Source organism: Cheilinus undulatus, linkage group 4, assembly GCF_018320785.1.
Source record: "Cheilinus undulatus linkage group 4, ASM1832078v1, whole genome shotgun sequence".
Taxonomy (NCBI): domain Eukaryota; kingdom Metazoa; phylum Chordata; class Actinopteri; order Labriformes; family Labridae; genus Cheilinus; species Cheilinus undulatus.
Window position 1 is genome coordinate 52,764,799 of NC_054868.1, and position 16,826 is coordinate 52,781,624.

The 16,826-nt window shown below is 38.7% G+C and overlaps 1 protein-coding gene across 1 annotated transcript; it reads left to right on the top strand.

The window, feature by feature from the left end:
- The first annotated feature begins 6,206 nt into the window (after positions 1 to 6,206).
- Positions 6,207 to 15,918, top strand: LOC121507802 (B-cell receptor CD22-like). Its single transcript, XM_041784142.1, has 6 exons — positions 6,207 to 6,480; positions 12,206 to 12,430; positions 13,026 to 13,379; positions 13,601 to 13,828; positions 13,919 to 14,176; positions 15,623 to 15,918. The coding sequence occupies exons 1-6, from the start codon at positions 6,279 to 6,281 to the stop codon at positions 15,916 to 15,918; spliced, it is 1,563 nt and encodes a 520-aa protein (XP_041640076.1). The 5' UTR covers positions 6,207 to 6,278.
- Positions 15,919 to 16,826: the final 908 nt, after the last annotated feature.

Sequence of the window (16,826 nt, forward strand, 5' to 3'; positions counted from 1 at the left end):
GAGTGTTCCTTGATTATGTATGCTACAGAGTCAGACCATCTGAGAAAGCTCCTCTGAGATGTTTCTGTTGCCAAGAATATGGACATGTTGCTGCTGTGTGCAGAGGAGTTAAGAGATGTGTGAGATGTGGTGGAAATGAATGTTATGAAACATGTGACACTGGAAATGAAGAGGTGAAGTGTTTGCATTGCAAAGGAAACCATTTTGCAGGATCTGCAAAATGTCCCAAAAAATCAGGGAAGCAAGACTGTGTAAAGTCCGGACTGAGGAGAGGCTGTCATACACCGAGGCAGTGAGGAGAGCTGAACAAACTGAAGAAGTGCCTGTGCAGAAGGAGGAGCAGGAGCAGCAAAGACAGATAGGAAAAGACAAAAAACGTTTCCTGGAATCATTTCAATGGTCATTAACTGTGCAGCGGACATACAAGGAAAATCCAATCTAATTAAAATGGTGTTGGAGGCAGCAAAAACATTTCTGGACATTGATGATATCACTGGTGAAGAGTTGGACAATACACTGAGGGAAGGACTAGCAAAAACTCAGACAATTGTGTCTGGGTCAAAGAATTGGAAATGCATTGAACGGGGAGCAATTTGGGTGGACACTGTATATAACTGACACAGAGACTTCACAATACAGCAGGAGGCGGTAATGCAACACTTTGGATGCCAACCGCCATTGAACCCAACAGAAGAAGAAGAGGAAGCGGCAGAGAAGGAGAAAACCGGGAAAAGAGACAAAGGAGCAGGCGGACCTAAGAGATAATGGCCTGAAATAAAATTAAAAGTAACAAGCTGAACTGCCAAAAAAAGACCGAAAAGTAAAAGTATGCAGTTTATAGAAGACATTAAACAGAGTCCTGGTTGGATTCTCTGTGTGGAGGCTGGAGCGTGTGTCAGGGAGCAGTTGTATGTCTCTGTTGTATTAACCTGTTTTTTTTTTTGCATTTCTCAAATATGTAAATATTTCTCATAGTATCAAATAAATATTGCCTCCCATTCAATGGTTTCATTCACTGTTTCTGTCAAAAACTTTAGCTTTGATTCTAAACAGTTAGAACTGCAAAGGATTGTGCAGTTCATTATTTTACAGTCAGTTTTCACACCTCTGTTTATGAGTGTCAGTTTAATCTGACTCATGTATGCTAATTAATGTAAAGAGGAAGGAAGTCTGGTCTGTTTAGAGAAACTTGTCTTCAGTCTGCTGCCTTCAGACTAAAATGATAAAGACCACTTCCTTTCATTTTCCATTGATTCACTGACTCACGTGTTTGTAACTGAACTTCTGATAACCAGGAGAAGAGATTAGTAACCCTGACTTTAACTTCAGCTAGAGGATTTTTTTGCATCACTATCTTTGAGTTTTCATGTTTAATCTTTGTCAGAGGAAACTGAATTGAGCTAAAAACCCTTATTCTCTCATCTCTGTGTACCCATTAAAACTGTGAAGTCATGCAGTGATGCATTGTTGGAGTGGGCCTGACTAGGGATTAATGTAGTCAGATCAAACTGTTCACGTTTGCCTCATCATCAAACACGCATGTGCAAAGTTTCCAATACCAGAAGTGAAAGTGTTTTCACTTGTTACAACCAGCTCCTTGTGGGTAAAAGGAAGTAACATAAAACCAGATTTAGTTGGTAAATTAAAGGTATTTATTACAAAAGTAAAATTGTGCTTAACAAAAGTAAGCCAAAATAAAAGGACCGCTGTTCGACTTAATAACCAAATAAAACAGAATCTAACTAGTATTTTAAAACTTACTAACTATTGGTGATACAAGCTGAACATAACTCCTAACTAACTACTTTAACTACCCAAACCTGATAACAAAAGAACAGCACCCCTAAACCTGGTGGGACTAAACAAACTTAACAAAACCTACATGTGAGTGTGTGCCTAAATTAAACTACTACCTGGCCCTGTGCATCTACATGAGTGCCTCCACAAACAGAATCTTAACTCAAGGCTGACATTAAACATGATTGTAACAAAGGAGGCACAGTGGCGAGCTCAGACACCAACTGAAGCTGCGCCCAGACTGAAAAGGACGGCTAGACTTATATGAGGGTTGGGCTGATTGGTTTTGCTGCAGCTGCTCATTGATAACCTTCAGCAGCAGCACAGGTGTCAGGAATCAGCCTAGAGAAGCCACTCAAACACACACACACACACACACCCCCACACACACCCACAGACACACACACACAGACACTCCACAGAAGTAATTAGTTACACAAAAGGGAGGGGGAATGCGGCTGTGGCCGTAACATCACTGTATAAATCAGAAAACAGGCTAGGGGGTTTTCTGTAGTACAAATATTAGAAGTAAGGGCTAGATATGAAGCTTTATAAACTTTATCTTTGACCTTTGACCTCTAGAATTGAATCAGATCATCCCTGAGTGAAGGTGAACATATGTGCAGAGTATGAAGAAAATCTCTTAAAGCATTCTTGAGATATGTTCACATGCAAGCAAAAGTCAGACAAGTACTTGGTAAGATTTGAGTTTTTCAGTGTAGTACAGTAGACATTTCTGATTCAATTGCAATGCTTTCCTGCTGCCATCAGGTGGTAGTAAAGATTCATATTTTGATATTTAAAGACAGAACTGTTGTGTGCATTTGTATTCTTACTTCATTCTTTTTTGGTCCCTGTTTGTTAAATTTCATATTATTTTATGAGTCAGGCTACTATTGTGTCCCATTCATTCCAAATATCTCTTTATTTTATAGGATTTATTTACAGTTTCCCCTTTTAGAGATTTTGGTTCTTAAATTTACAGGAAGTGTCCGACCACCACTGTTGTCCGACTTGTGTTGTGGAAAATATTATCACCACTATAGCTTTGTTTGTCTAAGTAAAAAACAAACAAACAAAAAAAAAAAAAAAACAAAAAAACAAAAAGAAAAGGAGCATTTAAAAAGTCTTTGTCTCACAATGTTGAAAAATACCACCATGATTTAAAAAAAAACAACATCAATAAAACAGGCATGAATAATGTAATATTTGATGCTTCATTATGTCACAGTAATAAATTAAAAACATCTTTATTGTGTTGTTGAAATGTTCTGATGTGGATTTTAAAGGTTTGGTGGCATCAGACTAACACAAGTCATGTTTTTTTTTCACATTCAGGCATCAACACTTATTAAATCTGTGAAGAGGAAGGAAGTGAGGTCTATTTTAACAGCCTGTTTCTGACTCCTGCTCCTGACCACAGAGGACCATGACACTGAAGACAACATGTAGATTGACTGGAAGTATTTGATGTGACTGAGCTATATCTTGTGGTTTTAACTATCTTTTTAAACATTTTATGTTACTGATAGCACACGAAGATGAAAACAGCAGCGAGGAATTTAACTACAACAAAGAGAGGATTTGTCTCCTTCCTTCTCTCTTTAACAGGTAATTTACTTTAATTTCTACAAATCAGAACCCAAGAGGAAACTTGTTGTGAGCCATTTTTGTCAGTTGTGCCTCTGTTGTCTTTTGCCATTATATATTAACGACATATTTTAGTTGCTTTATTGCTGTCAGAGCAAAGACAGAGGAGGTTAATGTATAGTTATTCATTTTGAAGTTCAAGTTTTGGTTCTCTAAGTGCAGGAGAGGTGGCTGATGACAACCTTTGTGTAAAAAGTTTGCCAGTCTTACATCCATACACAGTTAAGCACAGAAATTATTCATTTAAAAGTTTCATGCTCAGAGGAAACCAATTTTTTTGTATTTATATTTTCTTAAGACTTAGGGTTATAAAAAGGTCTAGTAGAGGAGAAGGGACAGTTAAGTTTGGTTATTACATTTTCACATTTTGCTAATATAGAGGAGAAATAGAGGGAGAGAAAAAGAAATACACTCATCTCTATATTTACATCATTTTTTAGGGCTGGCTGATATCACCTGGAAAATGTCACATCTAACCTAATTTGTGTTTTTAATCCATTTTGAGGGCGATGTTATGTAGAAGAGGAAAATACTCAGATGTTGTACAGTTATAGAGCTTTGAGGGAAACACTGTGTAGTTAGAGAACCACCTCTGCTCCAGCTCTAATGCATGTGCTGTCCATGTGTGAGGAGAGGGAGAAAAGCGAGCTGGTGCACGGATGTTTCTCCTTCTAACACGGTGTTTCCTACCACAGTTTGCCTGTGATCAACCTGTCAGAGGCCTTGGAGAGCAGAGGAGGAAGTTCAAGAGAAAATGTAGTTTTTTTCACTAAATGATCAGTTGATAAACTGAGTTATTGCACAGGTCCACATACTGATTTCTTATTTATACTTTTAAAAACTTTTCAGGTTTAAGAAATAATTCTTTGTGGAGCCTTAAATTTAACCTGAATGTATTTGGAGCCTCTTTTTCTTGTCTTTAGCCGTTTTTAAAATAAGTGATGCTATGAAGTACTTACACTTGTTTCTGTACCAGGCTAGATCCTGGCATGCTGAATATGTGTACCAAACACGTGGGATTTTTTGAGCTTGGTGTTTATCATGTTGGTGTTAGAATTTACCCTCCAATGTTAGCATGTTATAATGGGGTCACAATAGAGAACATCCATGACATGTCCTGATAGCTGATTAATGACTTAGATGCTGAACACTGATGAAAGACACTGGACAAGATGAGAAGTGTTTTAGCAGTTTGTGCCACAAACGGATGTGTCTGAGCTCGATTCTGCAGCGAGTTCTAAAAGAAGCAACAGTTTGTCACCAGTGGTGAGAAGGTGTTGTTTGACAAGTTGAAAAGCTGCTGTCCGTGCACTCCAACAACATGTTAGTGCAATGTTGAGGGTGACACTTGCAGCTTCATCAGAATGAAAGAGTAGTTGTGACACGATGCCAATGTGGGGGCGATGCTGCGTTATAACTAAAAGTTTTCCACAGAGAGCAGAGAGGCTGCTGGCTCAGGGGGGTCATTTCACACATGTTCAGCCTGTGATGTCTCAGACAAATGCAACAGCAGACAGTGTGTCTACAAACATACTCAATACTGCAGAGGATTTAAGATATTTTGGTATTTATGGAAGTGGGTTAAATGAGGTATTTGGCAATATTAATGGCATTATCCTTCAGAGATTTCAGTGTGCACTGTCCCTTTAGGGAGGGGGCAGCAGCAAGGAAGCCAGGCTTTACAAGCTACAGATGGGTACAGTTTTACTGTCAAACTGAACATTTTTAATGCATAAACAGGCCAAAAACACAATGTTGGCTCAATGGTACACTACATCAAAAACCCCAAAAGCCTCTGTGTTTTCAGTATTTATAATGAACACTTTGTGTACCAGCCAAGACAACAACACAAACTAAAAAAGAAACTACAATGAATGATTTCAACTCCAGTGTTGAAAATGTGTCTTTTGCTGTGGACACGAGGGACACCTGCAGATCTGCTGCTGTCATGAGTGGACTTTAGGTCCAACACTTCTTCAGGACATTTCAAATCGAAGATAGCAGCTCACAGACACCTGCAGCCTGCATCACTCTCCATCCAGAGATCACTGCCTTACTGAACACCAGTGCTTTGCGGGCCTTCTTCACTAGTCTGAAGACAACTTGGTGAAACTAATCTCATCCAGTTAAGTTTATGGCTGTGGCCTTCCTCTTCTAATGGCTGATAAATAGAGAAGCTGCAGTCAGTTGAATATGTTTATGAAAACATTGTGTCAGCTGTTGAAGTGGAAAACTGAGCTGAAAAAACTAGTTTTAGTGAAAAAGTTTGCATGGCAAAGTAGTGCCAAAAACAGAGGCTTTCTGGGGAAAAAAAATGAAATGCTTCAAAAATATTCTATATAGTGTACAATTGAGCCAATATGTGTGAAATAGAATATTTATTGCTCACATTTTTCTGGAGGAGGATGTACTTCTGTCAAACATTGATTATTCTCCAGTGCTTGTGTACTGTGAAAAATATGCAAAAGTGTTTATGGTTGTCTTTTCATCACATAGTTTTCCACATTATCACTTCACTCTCAGCGCTGCATCCATAGGCTATCCATGTTTTATGCATCCTGTGGCTGTAAGACAGCGTGGGCATTCCTGAGTTCTTTTCTCCCTGAGCTTTACATTCGCCTCTGCAAGTAAAATTGTAGTTCTGATTAAAAAAGTCTACTTTTCTCTGTGTTGCAGTGGTACAGGCTCAGAGTGACTGGAGAGTGACTTACTCTTCCTCTCAGATCTGTGCTGTGGAAGGATCAACAGTGGACATACCATGTTCTTACACACATCCATCCAGAGGGAATGAGCATGACACCGTAGTTTGGAGATCTTTCTGGTTTGTGAAAATGAATGGAAACGACCCTTTGGATCTGAGAAACCACCCAGATTACAGAGGTCGTGTGGAGTATCACTGTTATGATAACAGCTGCACCCTGAGGATCACCAACGTCAGACAGAGCGACTCAGCTGAGTACAGATTCATGTTGATGACAAACCAACCAGAGGGAGGAGTTACTGGCTCACCTGGAGTCACTCTGTCAGTCACAGGTAACAATTTTCATCAAGTTTTTTTTGTTCCACTAAATGTCTGCTCTTTGGATGTTTTTTCTTTGTTAATAAAACTGCAATAATGGAATACGTCTATCTAATGTCAGGCTGTAGCAGTGTAAAAATAAAAGGGTTAAACGGGGGGTAAGTCCATTTATCGTTTGGTCATTGGATATGTGTTTCTGTGAAAAGAGAGTGAGGGTAAATGGGAGCATGAGACTGACAGGAGGATTGGTGCAGCATCAGCAGTATTGGAGGGATTATGCTGGAGCGTTTTGGTGAAGTGTTAGACTTTTGTGCTGGTCTTTTATTGGCAGAAGGACAAAGAGAGGATTAGTTCAGCTTCACTGACCCAAAGTTTATTATAGATTACATATAAAGTTACAAATGTCATGCATATGACCCATCTGTGTGTCTTCACTCTCGCTCTGTGCAGAGCTGGGAAAAAAGTGAGCTCCCAGAGACAAAAGCTCTTGAGCACACAGAAGTGTTTCACTTCAGGTACAGAAGCAGGTACACAATTTGACATGTAAATACGCTGGTACGACTCGCCTCTCTAAACTACGCAAAAAGCTGCAGGCCTGTGAGTTCTGAGGGAAATGTGCATGTGCCGTACTCATGTCTGACAGCAGATGCAGCAGTGTGGTGAAGTAGTTTCAACCAATTATGCAGAGTAACAGAGAATAACGAGTCTGCTGAGCCCATATCCTTATATCCCCGCTCCCCCTCCTTCCTGCCTCCTGCCATCTGACTCCCTCCCCGTGCAATGACAAAGTGAGAGAGGTGTGTGCATGCCAGGCGCACAGTTATACCTGTTGCCACTTAAACTTCATTCCACTTTGATTTAAGATTTGAAATTCATGTCCAATCCTTTAATGTTTGTTTCTTCTCGTCGTGCGTAATCCTCAGAGTCTGGAGTATGAGCGGCTATGCTCCGCTGCTACTATGGCGAGAAAGTGACCTGCACGAGCTCAGACGGGGTAGGCTCAGGGCATAGGCAGTACAGGTGTTCGTCATGTTTAAGAGGAGAACTGCTTTAATCCCAAGTTTTTTATTGAGGCAGGTAGGCTGGACGATGTTAAAAACGAGTATCTGCTAACTTGCTTCTCCTTTCTCCTCGTCCTCTCCAATTACGCACAGATGGTCGCAGTGCGTTGGTTGTCAGTGAGAGGACAGAGCGCTCAGTCTGCGCAAACTTCTGTTCAGTTATCAATTAGGGCTGCAACGATTAGTCGTCATAATCGTTTGTGTCGACTATAAAAATTAGTCAACACGGAAATTCAAGCATCGACGCATCATATTATTGTTTTTGATATTGGTAAAATCAAATACTGGCGAGTAAAAACTCATCTGTACTTGCAGTTCACCACTTAAAGAAGAGAGCCAGCCTCACACCAGAACATGTTGACATGCTCACGTTCCTGCTCTGCAATTTAAAGAAACTATAATCTATTGTTCAGTCACTTGGGCTGGAAGTTTGATTTGTTTACATTAAGCTTTATTTGTACTTTGGACTTTGGATGGGCTATTTGCTTTATTTATTTTTATGGACATACCAGTCCCTTTAAAGAAAGCCATCCTTTAGTTATTTGTAACCTGCAAGGCAGGTGAACTGCTACTATTTAAATTGCTACTATTTACGTAAAATGGGGATCCAAAATATTATGCAAATAACCATGATCAATTGACTAATCAGGAAATTTATTGATAGATTAGTTGGCATAAAAAATAATCATTAGTTGCAGCCCTATTATCAATTATAAAACAATGCATTTTCGCTTCACTAATATTGTCGCTGCTGCTGCTGTTTAACAAGTTAATACGCCTCTAAGTGTAGCATACAGGTCTGAAATCAGACAGACAGACAGACAGACAGACAGCAGTGTCTGACAAAGAGATAAGGGAGAGAGACAGGAGCACACTGCATACACTTTGTGTGTATTGTCAGGGTAAAGACACGATTTGGTGACAGATTTTTTGTTTACCATTTAACTCCAATAGTACTGATGTTATCATTACACTGTTAGAGAGAAAAGAGGGATTTATTCATTTACATTAGCTCTATAAACATCAGACCCCAGTGTGATACTACAATATGGTCCAAACTCTAACAGTGTTTAATGAATTTCTAATAATGTTACAAATATTTTCCTGTTACTCTATCAGTAAATATTTTAAAGGTGCCCAAAATATGGCCCGTGGGCCAACTGTGGCCCTTGGTCCTTTGAATTGGCCTGCAAGAAATCTATTAAAATTACCCACATAAGAACATAAAACCTGTACTTTACTCTTTTTCTTAGTTTGACTAGGATTAACAATATTGAGGTTTATACAATATGGAGATATTTACAAATTAAATTTAGCTGATATCAATACAAATATAAAAATGCATTGACTGAACACTTCAGTCCTTGAAACACAGTTAAAAGATGAACAAAGAAACATACTTCAGTCTCTAGAACACATTTTAAAGTGTAAGTAAATAGGATGAACACAGAAAAAACTTCAGCTGTTTGTTGGTCCTGCCTAGAGTAAAAAAAAAAAAAAGAATGATTAAAGGATTACAGCAGCAAATAGCAGCATGAATGGAGCTCATCTGCTCTTCTGTCTGATCTATCTCAAGGTCTGATTTCAAATCATACTGCTCTAATCGTCTTCAAGCACCAACACTTCTATGAAGTCAGCCAGCTTCCTGCAGGTTGCTCTTGTTTTGTGTCTGGATGTAGAGATGAACCATCAGCGTCTCTCTTCTCTGCTGCACCCTAAAATCCTTAATAATGATTGGCTGTTAGCTTTGTTAAACATTAATATAGAGCTGTAATTTAGACTGTTTTCAAGTTCTTCTGCCTACTGAGCATATATTTTGGTTAAATGTTGGTTTTAGAGCTGTAACAAAATTTTATATATTGTGCTACACCTTTTAAATTTAAAAGCCTCCCATGGACAGGGGTTGAAAATTAGCACTTTCCTATAAACACTTACAGCAGTACATCTGGGACCTGTGTATGATTAAATTTCACAGCATCAATGTTACTGTGTGTCCATGTCAAATAAATGCTTAATAAATAAAAAAATAATTTTTTGTTCTGTGCTACAAGATTGTCAACCTCTCTAGCACCAGTGCTATGTGTATGTGTGTATATATACAGTTGCAAGAAAAAGTATGTGAACCCTTTGGGATTTCTTGGATTTCTGCATAAATTGGTCATAAAATGTGTTCTGATCTTCATCTCAGTCACAACAATAGACAAACACAGTCTGTTTAAACTAATAACATACAAAAAATGATATGTTTTCATGTTTTTATTGAACAGAACATGTAAACATTCACAGTGAAGGGTGGAAAAAGTATGTGAACCCCTAAGCTAATTACTGGTTGACCCTCCTTTGGAAAACATATCATTTTTTGTGCGGTATTAGTTTAAACTGACTGTGTTTGTCTATTGTTGTGACTTAGATGAAGATCAGAACACATTTTATGACCAATTTATGCAGAAATCCAAGAAATCACAAAGGGTTCACATACTTTTTCTTGCAACTGTATGTATACCGTGCTTAACAAATTTATTAGCCCACCCTAACCCTAACCAAAGTCAGGTTTATGCCACAGCTGCCCTAAATTAACAGCATTGGTAATTACCAAAATCATGTTTTATGTTTCTGCAATGGTTAATACACCAACACGTTAAAGCTCTTTATCCCAAAAGATATTTTTAATGCTAAAATATAATTATTATTGTTATCCATGAATTTTCAAATTTACTGATTTACAAAAAACTGAAAAAATAGTAAAGCACATTTATATTTCTTGATTAATATGTCAAATTATAGTTATTTACTTGCATTCCTGAACAGAAAAATGAGTTTTAGTGGTTGAATGTTATGCTTGATTAATTTTTGACTTCTCAGAGAAGCCCAGTGAGCCGGCTCGAATTTGGGTGAATTCAGTTTGAAATTCCTCATTCCTGTTCAAAATGGTAAAACGTGGAGAGCTGACTGAAAATGAAAGAGCCCGCATTAAAGCACTTCATAATGCTAGATGGTCTCTGAGACAAATATGACAGGTGGTCTAATAAATTTGTTAAGCACTGTAGATATATATACACACACACACACACATCCCAGTTAGTAAACCAATCCAGTGAATGGGGAAATTACTGTGTGCATAGCAAAGGAGTTGCAAAAATCTGTGAGAAATGCCGACACAAGTGGTACTCAAAATATTTTGCCAAGGTTGGCAGGTCTGTAAATGCCTCATCTCTCAATTGTACAATCAGTTCACTGAGCAGACCTAAACCTTCACATCTTAGGCATAACACCATCTCTTACAGTAGTAGATAGAGATAGATGGGGAGTTCAGACATCTGAAGGGAACAGGGAGTACAGCCGATGCTCCTTCATGTTCAAAGGAGCCAATTGAGGTTGTTTGGGCATCTGCCTCCTGGATGCCTTCATTTGGAGGGATTATATATCCCATCCTCCAGGAGTAGTTGTAAAAGGGTGTCTGAGTTGACCTGGTTAATCAGTGCCACCACAACCCAGCCTAGAGAAAGTGGAAGAAAGATTGGCGATAGATTGCAGTGTGTCAGTGGCCCTCATTAGGTGAATCATCCTTGCGAAGCATCAAGCTTATTCACTTGTTCCAAGTCAGAGAAAGACTGGCCAATAAGAATTGTTTGAGGAGAATAAGGTTCTAGCCACAGGCATGGTTGAATGGAGACAAGTTAAGAAATTTTCAGTTTTCTCCTCCCTTTAAAGTATCCAAATGGTGTAGTCCAACGCAAAATAATGTAACTAAATTTAACCATACTACAAATATTGCTCATAAATATTGAAATCATGGTTCAAAAATACATTAAAATGCATAGATACTTGTAAAAATTATCCAACATTTGTTGCTTATTTAGCCAGTTAAGGGGGGCCCTGTGTAATATTCTAGCCCCTGGTCATAACTACCCAAATTTGATGATTTCTGCCACATTTAATGGCCCTTTTCTATCAACCAAGAAGTACACACTGTATATAAACATGTAAGCCAAAAAGAGTGATTAAAATTAAATAAATGTAGGTAGAAAACAAAGACTGACAAAGATGTGTCTAAGTCAATATGCCTCCTAAAGTTTTAGACATCTCATGAGTAAAAATAAGACTTTTTATGGCCTGAAATGCAGAAAGTCCAATTTAAGACTTTTTAAGGGTCTGCAGGAACCCTGATGGTCAGACCTGAGGGATGCATTTGTAGTGTTTTGTTCTTGCAGCCATTTTATGAATAGGGAACTGTGTCTTCCAGTGTTGCATTGTCTGCTTTTATGTACTTGCAGGATGTTTGATGTTAATGAAGCTGCTTCATCTTTCACATTTAACTTGTTTTCTCTACATTTTTAGTTGTTTTTGTTAGTTTTTTTCATGTTAAATATCGTTCCTAAAATACCAATGTTTTGTTTCTCTAATGGTTGGAGATATTTCATGAGGGTGGCTCTTGTCAGTCATTGTTTAGTTTGTATTCTGCAGTTTAATGCATCATGTTGAACTTTTGCCTTTTTGGATATTCTTTAATTGAGAAGTTCATGAATCTGGAAGTGTTGATGTTGAGGAGATACCAGAACTTCTGTGTTCTGTAAGTTGGTCAGGTTTTTGATAGAGGAGATTAACATAATGACACTTATGTTAATGAGTAATTTATTTCTTAATCAGTGACATTATTGGCTCTTCTTTACATACCCAGCTCTACAGGTGCAGGTGAGCGGAGGAAAATGGGTCGGGTCTGATTACTCTGCAGTGCTGATGTGCCATGGCAGCTGCAGACCCACTGCTCCTCTTTCATACATCTGGTACAAAAACGGAGAGAAAATGAAGGAGGAAGCATCTTCTTTCTCAGGAACCTTTTACTCTGCACACAGCGTTGCCTGTGCTTTAAAAGGATATGAGGATTTCCCCTCACCTTCAGTGTGTAAGTTTGATATCTCCATTCTATGGTACCTGTTCTACACTAAACTTTACACTCTGACTACTTACAGATCAGAAACAGCCACAAAAATATCTCTGGTGTCCAATGATAGTTGAGACATGTGTCTTCATGTAAAAATTAAAGGCTTTCATTTAAAAATCAAAACAAACTCTCATTAAACTCTTGTTTGTTAAAACTCCCAGAATCACATAAGCCTGGGCTGTTCTGCAATGAGGAGCTTTAAATGTTTGCTTTCCTAGAGGTTAAAGCCTTAAACCCAGTTATTATTTATAAAAGGCCTCTTAAACACAAAATTTCATCAAAGAAGGCAAATGTTTCATATATTTAACTGTCAAATGATGACCATTTTTGTCTGGGCTTTTTGGTGGAAAGACAAAATAAAAATGTTCCTGAGGATGAAAAATAAAGATGCAATTTTGAATTCAACACTGTTTCTCACATATGCTGTAGATACTGTTATGTGGGAATAGCTGAGGAGATCTACTCTTAAAATCTTCCTCTGTTCTTCAGAATCACAAGAAACGTGCATTTTTTTATTTGTACCTTAATTTGTTCAACTGTTTTTCTTTAACTCTAGGTGTTTATAGTCATTCCTGCTACAGAGTGATGTACGATGTCAGAACCATCTGTGCCCTTAAAGGCTCATCAGTGAACATTTCATGCACCTACTACAGCTTTGGGATTCCTGAATCAATGTTTTGGTTCAGTCCTGATCGTAGTCATCAGTGGAAGAGTGACACAGAGCCTGAAGACCTCAGTAAAGACCCCCAGTATGCGGGTCGTGTCCAGATCTCTGAAAGCTGGAGTGGACAGTCCTCTCTGAGAATCTCTGAGCTGAGAGAGAGAGACTCTGCTCAGTATCACTTCAAATTTAAAACAGCATACGTTGAATGGGGGAACAGCTTTGCTGGTACAACTCTGACTGTCACAGGTAAACACAGATCAGACTCACAGCAGCACAGTTAAGAAAAATTCAGTCTTCTATGTTCATAACTTCAGGACAAAACATAACTGATGATAAATTCTTTAATTATATTGTTTCATTTTTGTTGTTGATGTCTTGATTTATGATCCTGTTAACTGTAAGGTTAAAATAACAGCATTCTATTGTTGTTACTTTCTGACATTTCTGGGTTTTTCTCACATGTCCAGCTCTCCAGGTGAAGGTGATCAGTGTAACAGTCCACCAGGATTATACTGAGGCAGAGCTGAGGTGTCACAGCAGCTGTAGTCCTGCTGGTGGGATTTCTTATACCTGGTTGAAGAACGGACAGAAAATCCCGAGTGCTGAAAACTCTTCTCATAGAGATCGGCTTTATCCAGGAGACTTTATGTCTTGTGCTTCAAAAGGACTTGAAAATTACGCCTCACCCTCTGTGTGTGAGTAGACATCACTCCTGTGGCTCATCAAGATCTCAATCTCTCATATTTTCTACTTAGCATATTTAACAGATGTTTATTCTCCTCCAGATGCTCTGAAGACTCCCTCTGTGTGGGTGAGTCCTGTGGATGAAATAACAGAGGGCAGTTCAGTCACTCTGACCTGTAGCAGTGATGCTAACAGAGCAGCTAAATACACCTGGTACAGGAAGAACCAAACCCTGTCCAGTGAGGGAGCACAGCTTGTCTTCAGCTCCATCCAGTCCTCTGACTCTGCAGAGTATCAGTGTGCAGCTGAGAACCAGCTGGGGAGGAGAGAATCTAAACCCGTCTTTATCCATGTCCAATGTGAGTGGAATGAGAACAACGTACAACAAAATAGAAATGTAATGTTTCAACACAAGAGTGAGCATCCATGTTACATGAATATATAAAAACATTTAAATCATCGTAGAAAGTATTTCACAGTTAAAATCCTCTCTTATCTCTGCTTTTAGGAGAAATTCAAAGTTGTAAAGTGGTTTTAAAAGAGTTTAATGATATTGAGGCCACAAAGATCATGTATTGAGTGCTTTAGCTTAAACTGCACATAGACAGAGGGCAGAGGCGCCTGCTGACGACTTCTTTTAAGAACATTTTTGGGTCTCAGCTTTGGGTATGGTCCAGACCGTGCATCTACTGCTGATGTGCTTCAGTCCATTTAAAGTATCATAGAAATACTAGTGTCACTCCTCTGCAAACTCTGGTGGGTTATTAATGCTGTTCTACACAGCAAAATCGCCAATGTTAGATTAACACTGAGTGTTAAATCTAACACTAGAAAAGTGTTTTTATGTGTCCACTCTTTTCAGTGTTAATTTAACACTTTTCAAAGTGTTACTCTTTTACACTGAACCAGTGTTATGCCAACACTGTATGGTGTTAAAAAATTACACTGGTGAACACTGAGTAGTGTTGCTAGTGTTAAAAAAAAATTAACTCTACCAGACCACATTTGACTCTGGTGTGTTCACACAAATGAGTGTATCACAATTAACTTCAATAAGTGTAAAATACTGTAGATAACCAATGCCCCTCTTCCACAAACCTAATAATAACAAGAAAAAAGACACGCAAGTTTCACAAAATGTGTATTGAAGTTCAGATATACCAAAAATCATTGACTGCCACCCCACAATGTGAGGAATTTAATGGTAAACATGAAATTAGTTGGCAGAGTCTGGGCCAGAGAGTTTTATGAGTTAACAAGCTGCAGTCTCTCTACAGTTGTAGGAATGCCATCACCACAGCCAAGACTTGACCAAATTAGAAGACAACTACACTCCTGGTGCAAAAGTGTTTAACATCAAAAACTCAAGATAATTCAAGAAACATGCAGGTGAATCTCAGCAGTGACCCCTGTACAACAGGCAACATCTAAACACAGCTGAACATCTAAATACATCTAAAACACCTGAAACACATCTAAACATCCTGCACAAAGGCATGATGGGAAAAGTCTGCCCCCCAGCTTTGAAATTGTAGTAGGTGGGGCTTGGATCAACTGACTCTCTACACTGGTGCATTAACACTGTCAAAAAACTCTTAAACTGAAGACCATTTACTCTGAATGGAGTTAAAAATACCCTGTGGGTGTTAAAATCAACACTGAAATGTTTAACACTGAGAAATCAACACTCCAATTTTTGGTGTGTAGTTTTTTTAAATATATTTTTTGTATTCTAATTTTTGAACATTAACTAAACTAAACTAAACTAAAACATGTGAACTGTGTTTCACTGTTTTCTCCTCCAGATGCTCCAAGGCTTCCCTCTGTATCAGTGAGTCCCTCTGCTGAGATAGTGGAGGGCAGTTCAGTGACTCTGACCTGTAGCAGTGATGCTAACCCAGCAGCTAATTACACCTGGTACAAGGAGAATGAAGACTCACCTCTAGCTTCAGGACAGATCCTCATAATCACTTATTTTAGAGCTGAACACAGTGGGAATTATTACTGTGCAGCCCAGAACATAATAGGGTGTCATCACTCCACCGTCACTCTGACTGTTGTTGTGACAGGTAAGATGTCTACATACACCTGCGATCACTAAAAGTCATACACATCCAGAGTACTAAAATCACTGCTGATAGGTGGAAATGTGAGACTTTATCCAAACAAAGGAGTAGAGCTGACAATGGCTGAGTCAAGATTCAATCAAGGTGCCAAGACTGAATCTAACTGCAGAAGCATTGATTGTAGATTCACATATAGACTGACAGTAAATAGCTACCTACATGTTAACTCATCTCTTTGACATCATTCACTCCTCACTTACCTCTGGTGTTGCTCTGTCATATTTTGAATCAGCTGCCTTTACTCCCTTTCTTCTGGCTCACACCCACAAATTTTATTAACTTTAGTCCTATTTCCAACCTTTCTTTCTAAAATCTTTGAAAAATCAGCTGCATCTCAGCATCACACTCTCTTATCTTAGAATAACCTTTATGAACAACTCCAGTCTGGTTTCCCTCCATAGCTCAGAAAAAGCTGTGGCTGAAATCACTAATGATCTCCTCATGGTGGCGGACTTTTACTGTTAACAATTCTCATCCTTCTTGATCTGAGTGTGACCTTTGACACCATTTCCCATCACATCTTCCTCTACAGACTGGCCTCCATTCAAACCACAAACACACCTGCACTGGTTTAAATTATTCCACACTCAGTTCAGTTTTCAAATTCTGGCTCAAAACCATCTTTTCACACCTGCATGTTTGGTCTGATTGATTTCTGTCTGCCAGCCTAGAAACAGTTTTATTGACTCTTTTAATTCATCACTAATTTATTTATGGTTGTTGACTTATGTATATGTCCAGTTTTAACTCTGAGCCCGTCTCAGGACTCTTTTCTTAATTCCTCTCCTGCCTGATTTCTGACCATTATCATCCACTCCTACCACACCTGCAACAGGTGTGTGACATCCTACCCACACGCCACACAGATCCTGACAGTCCATGT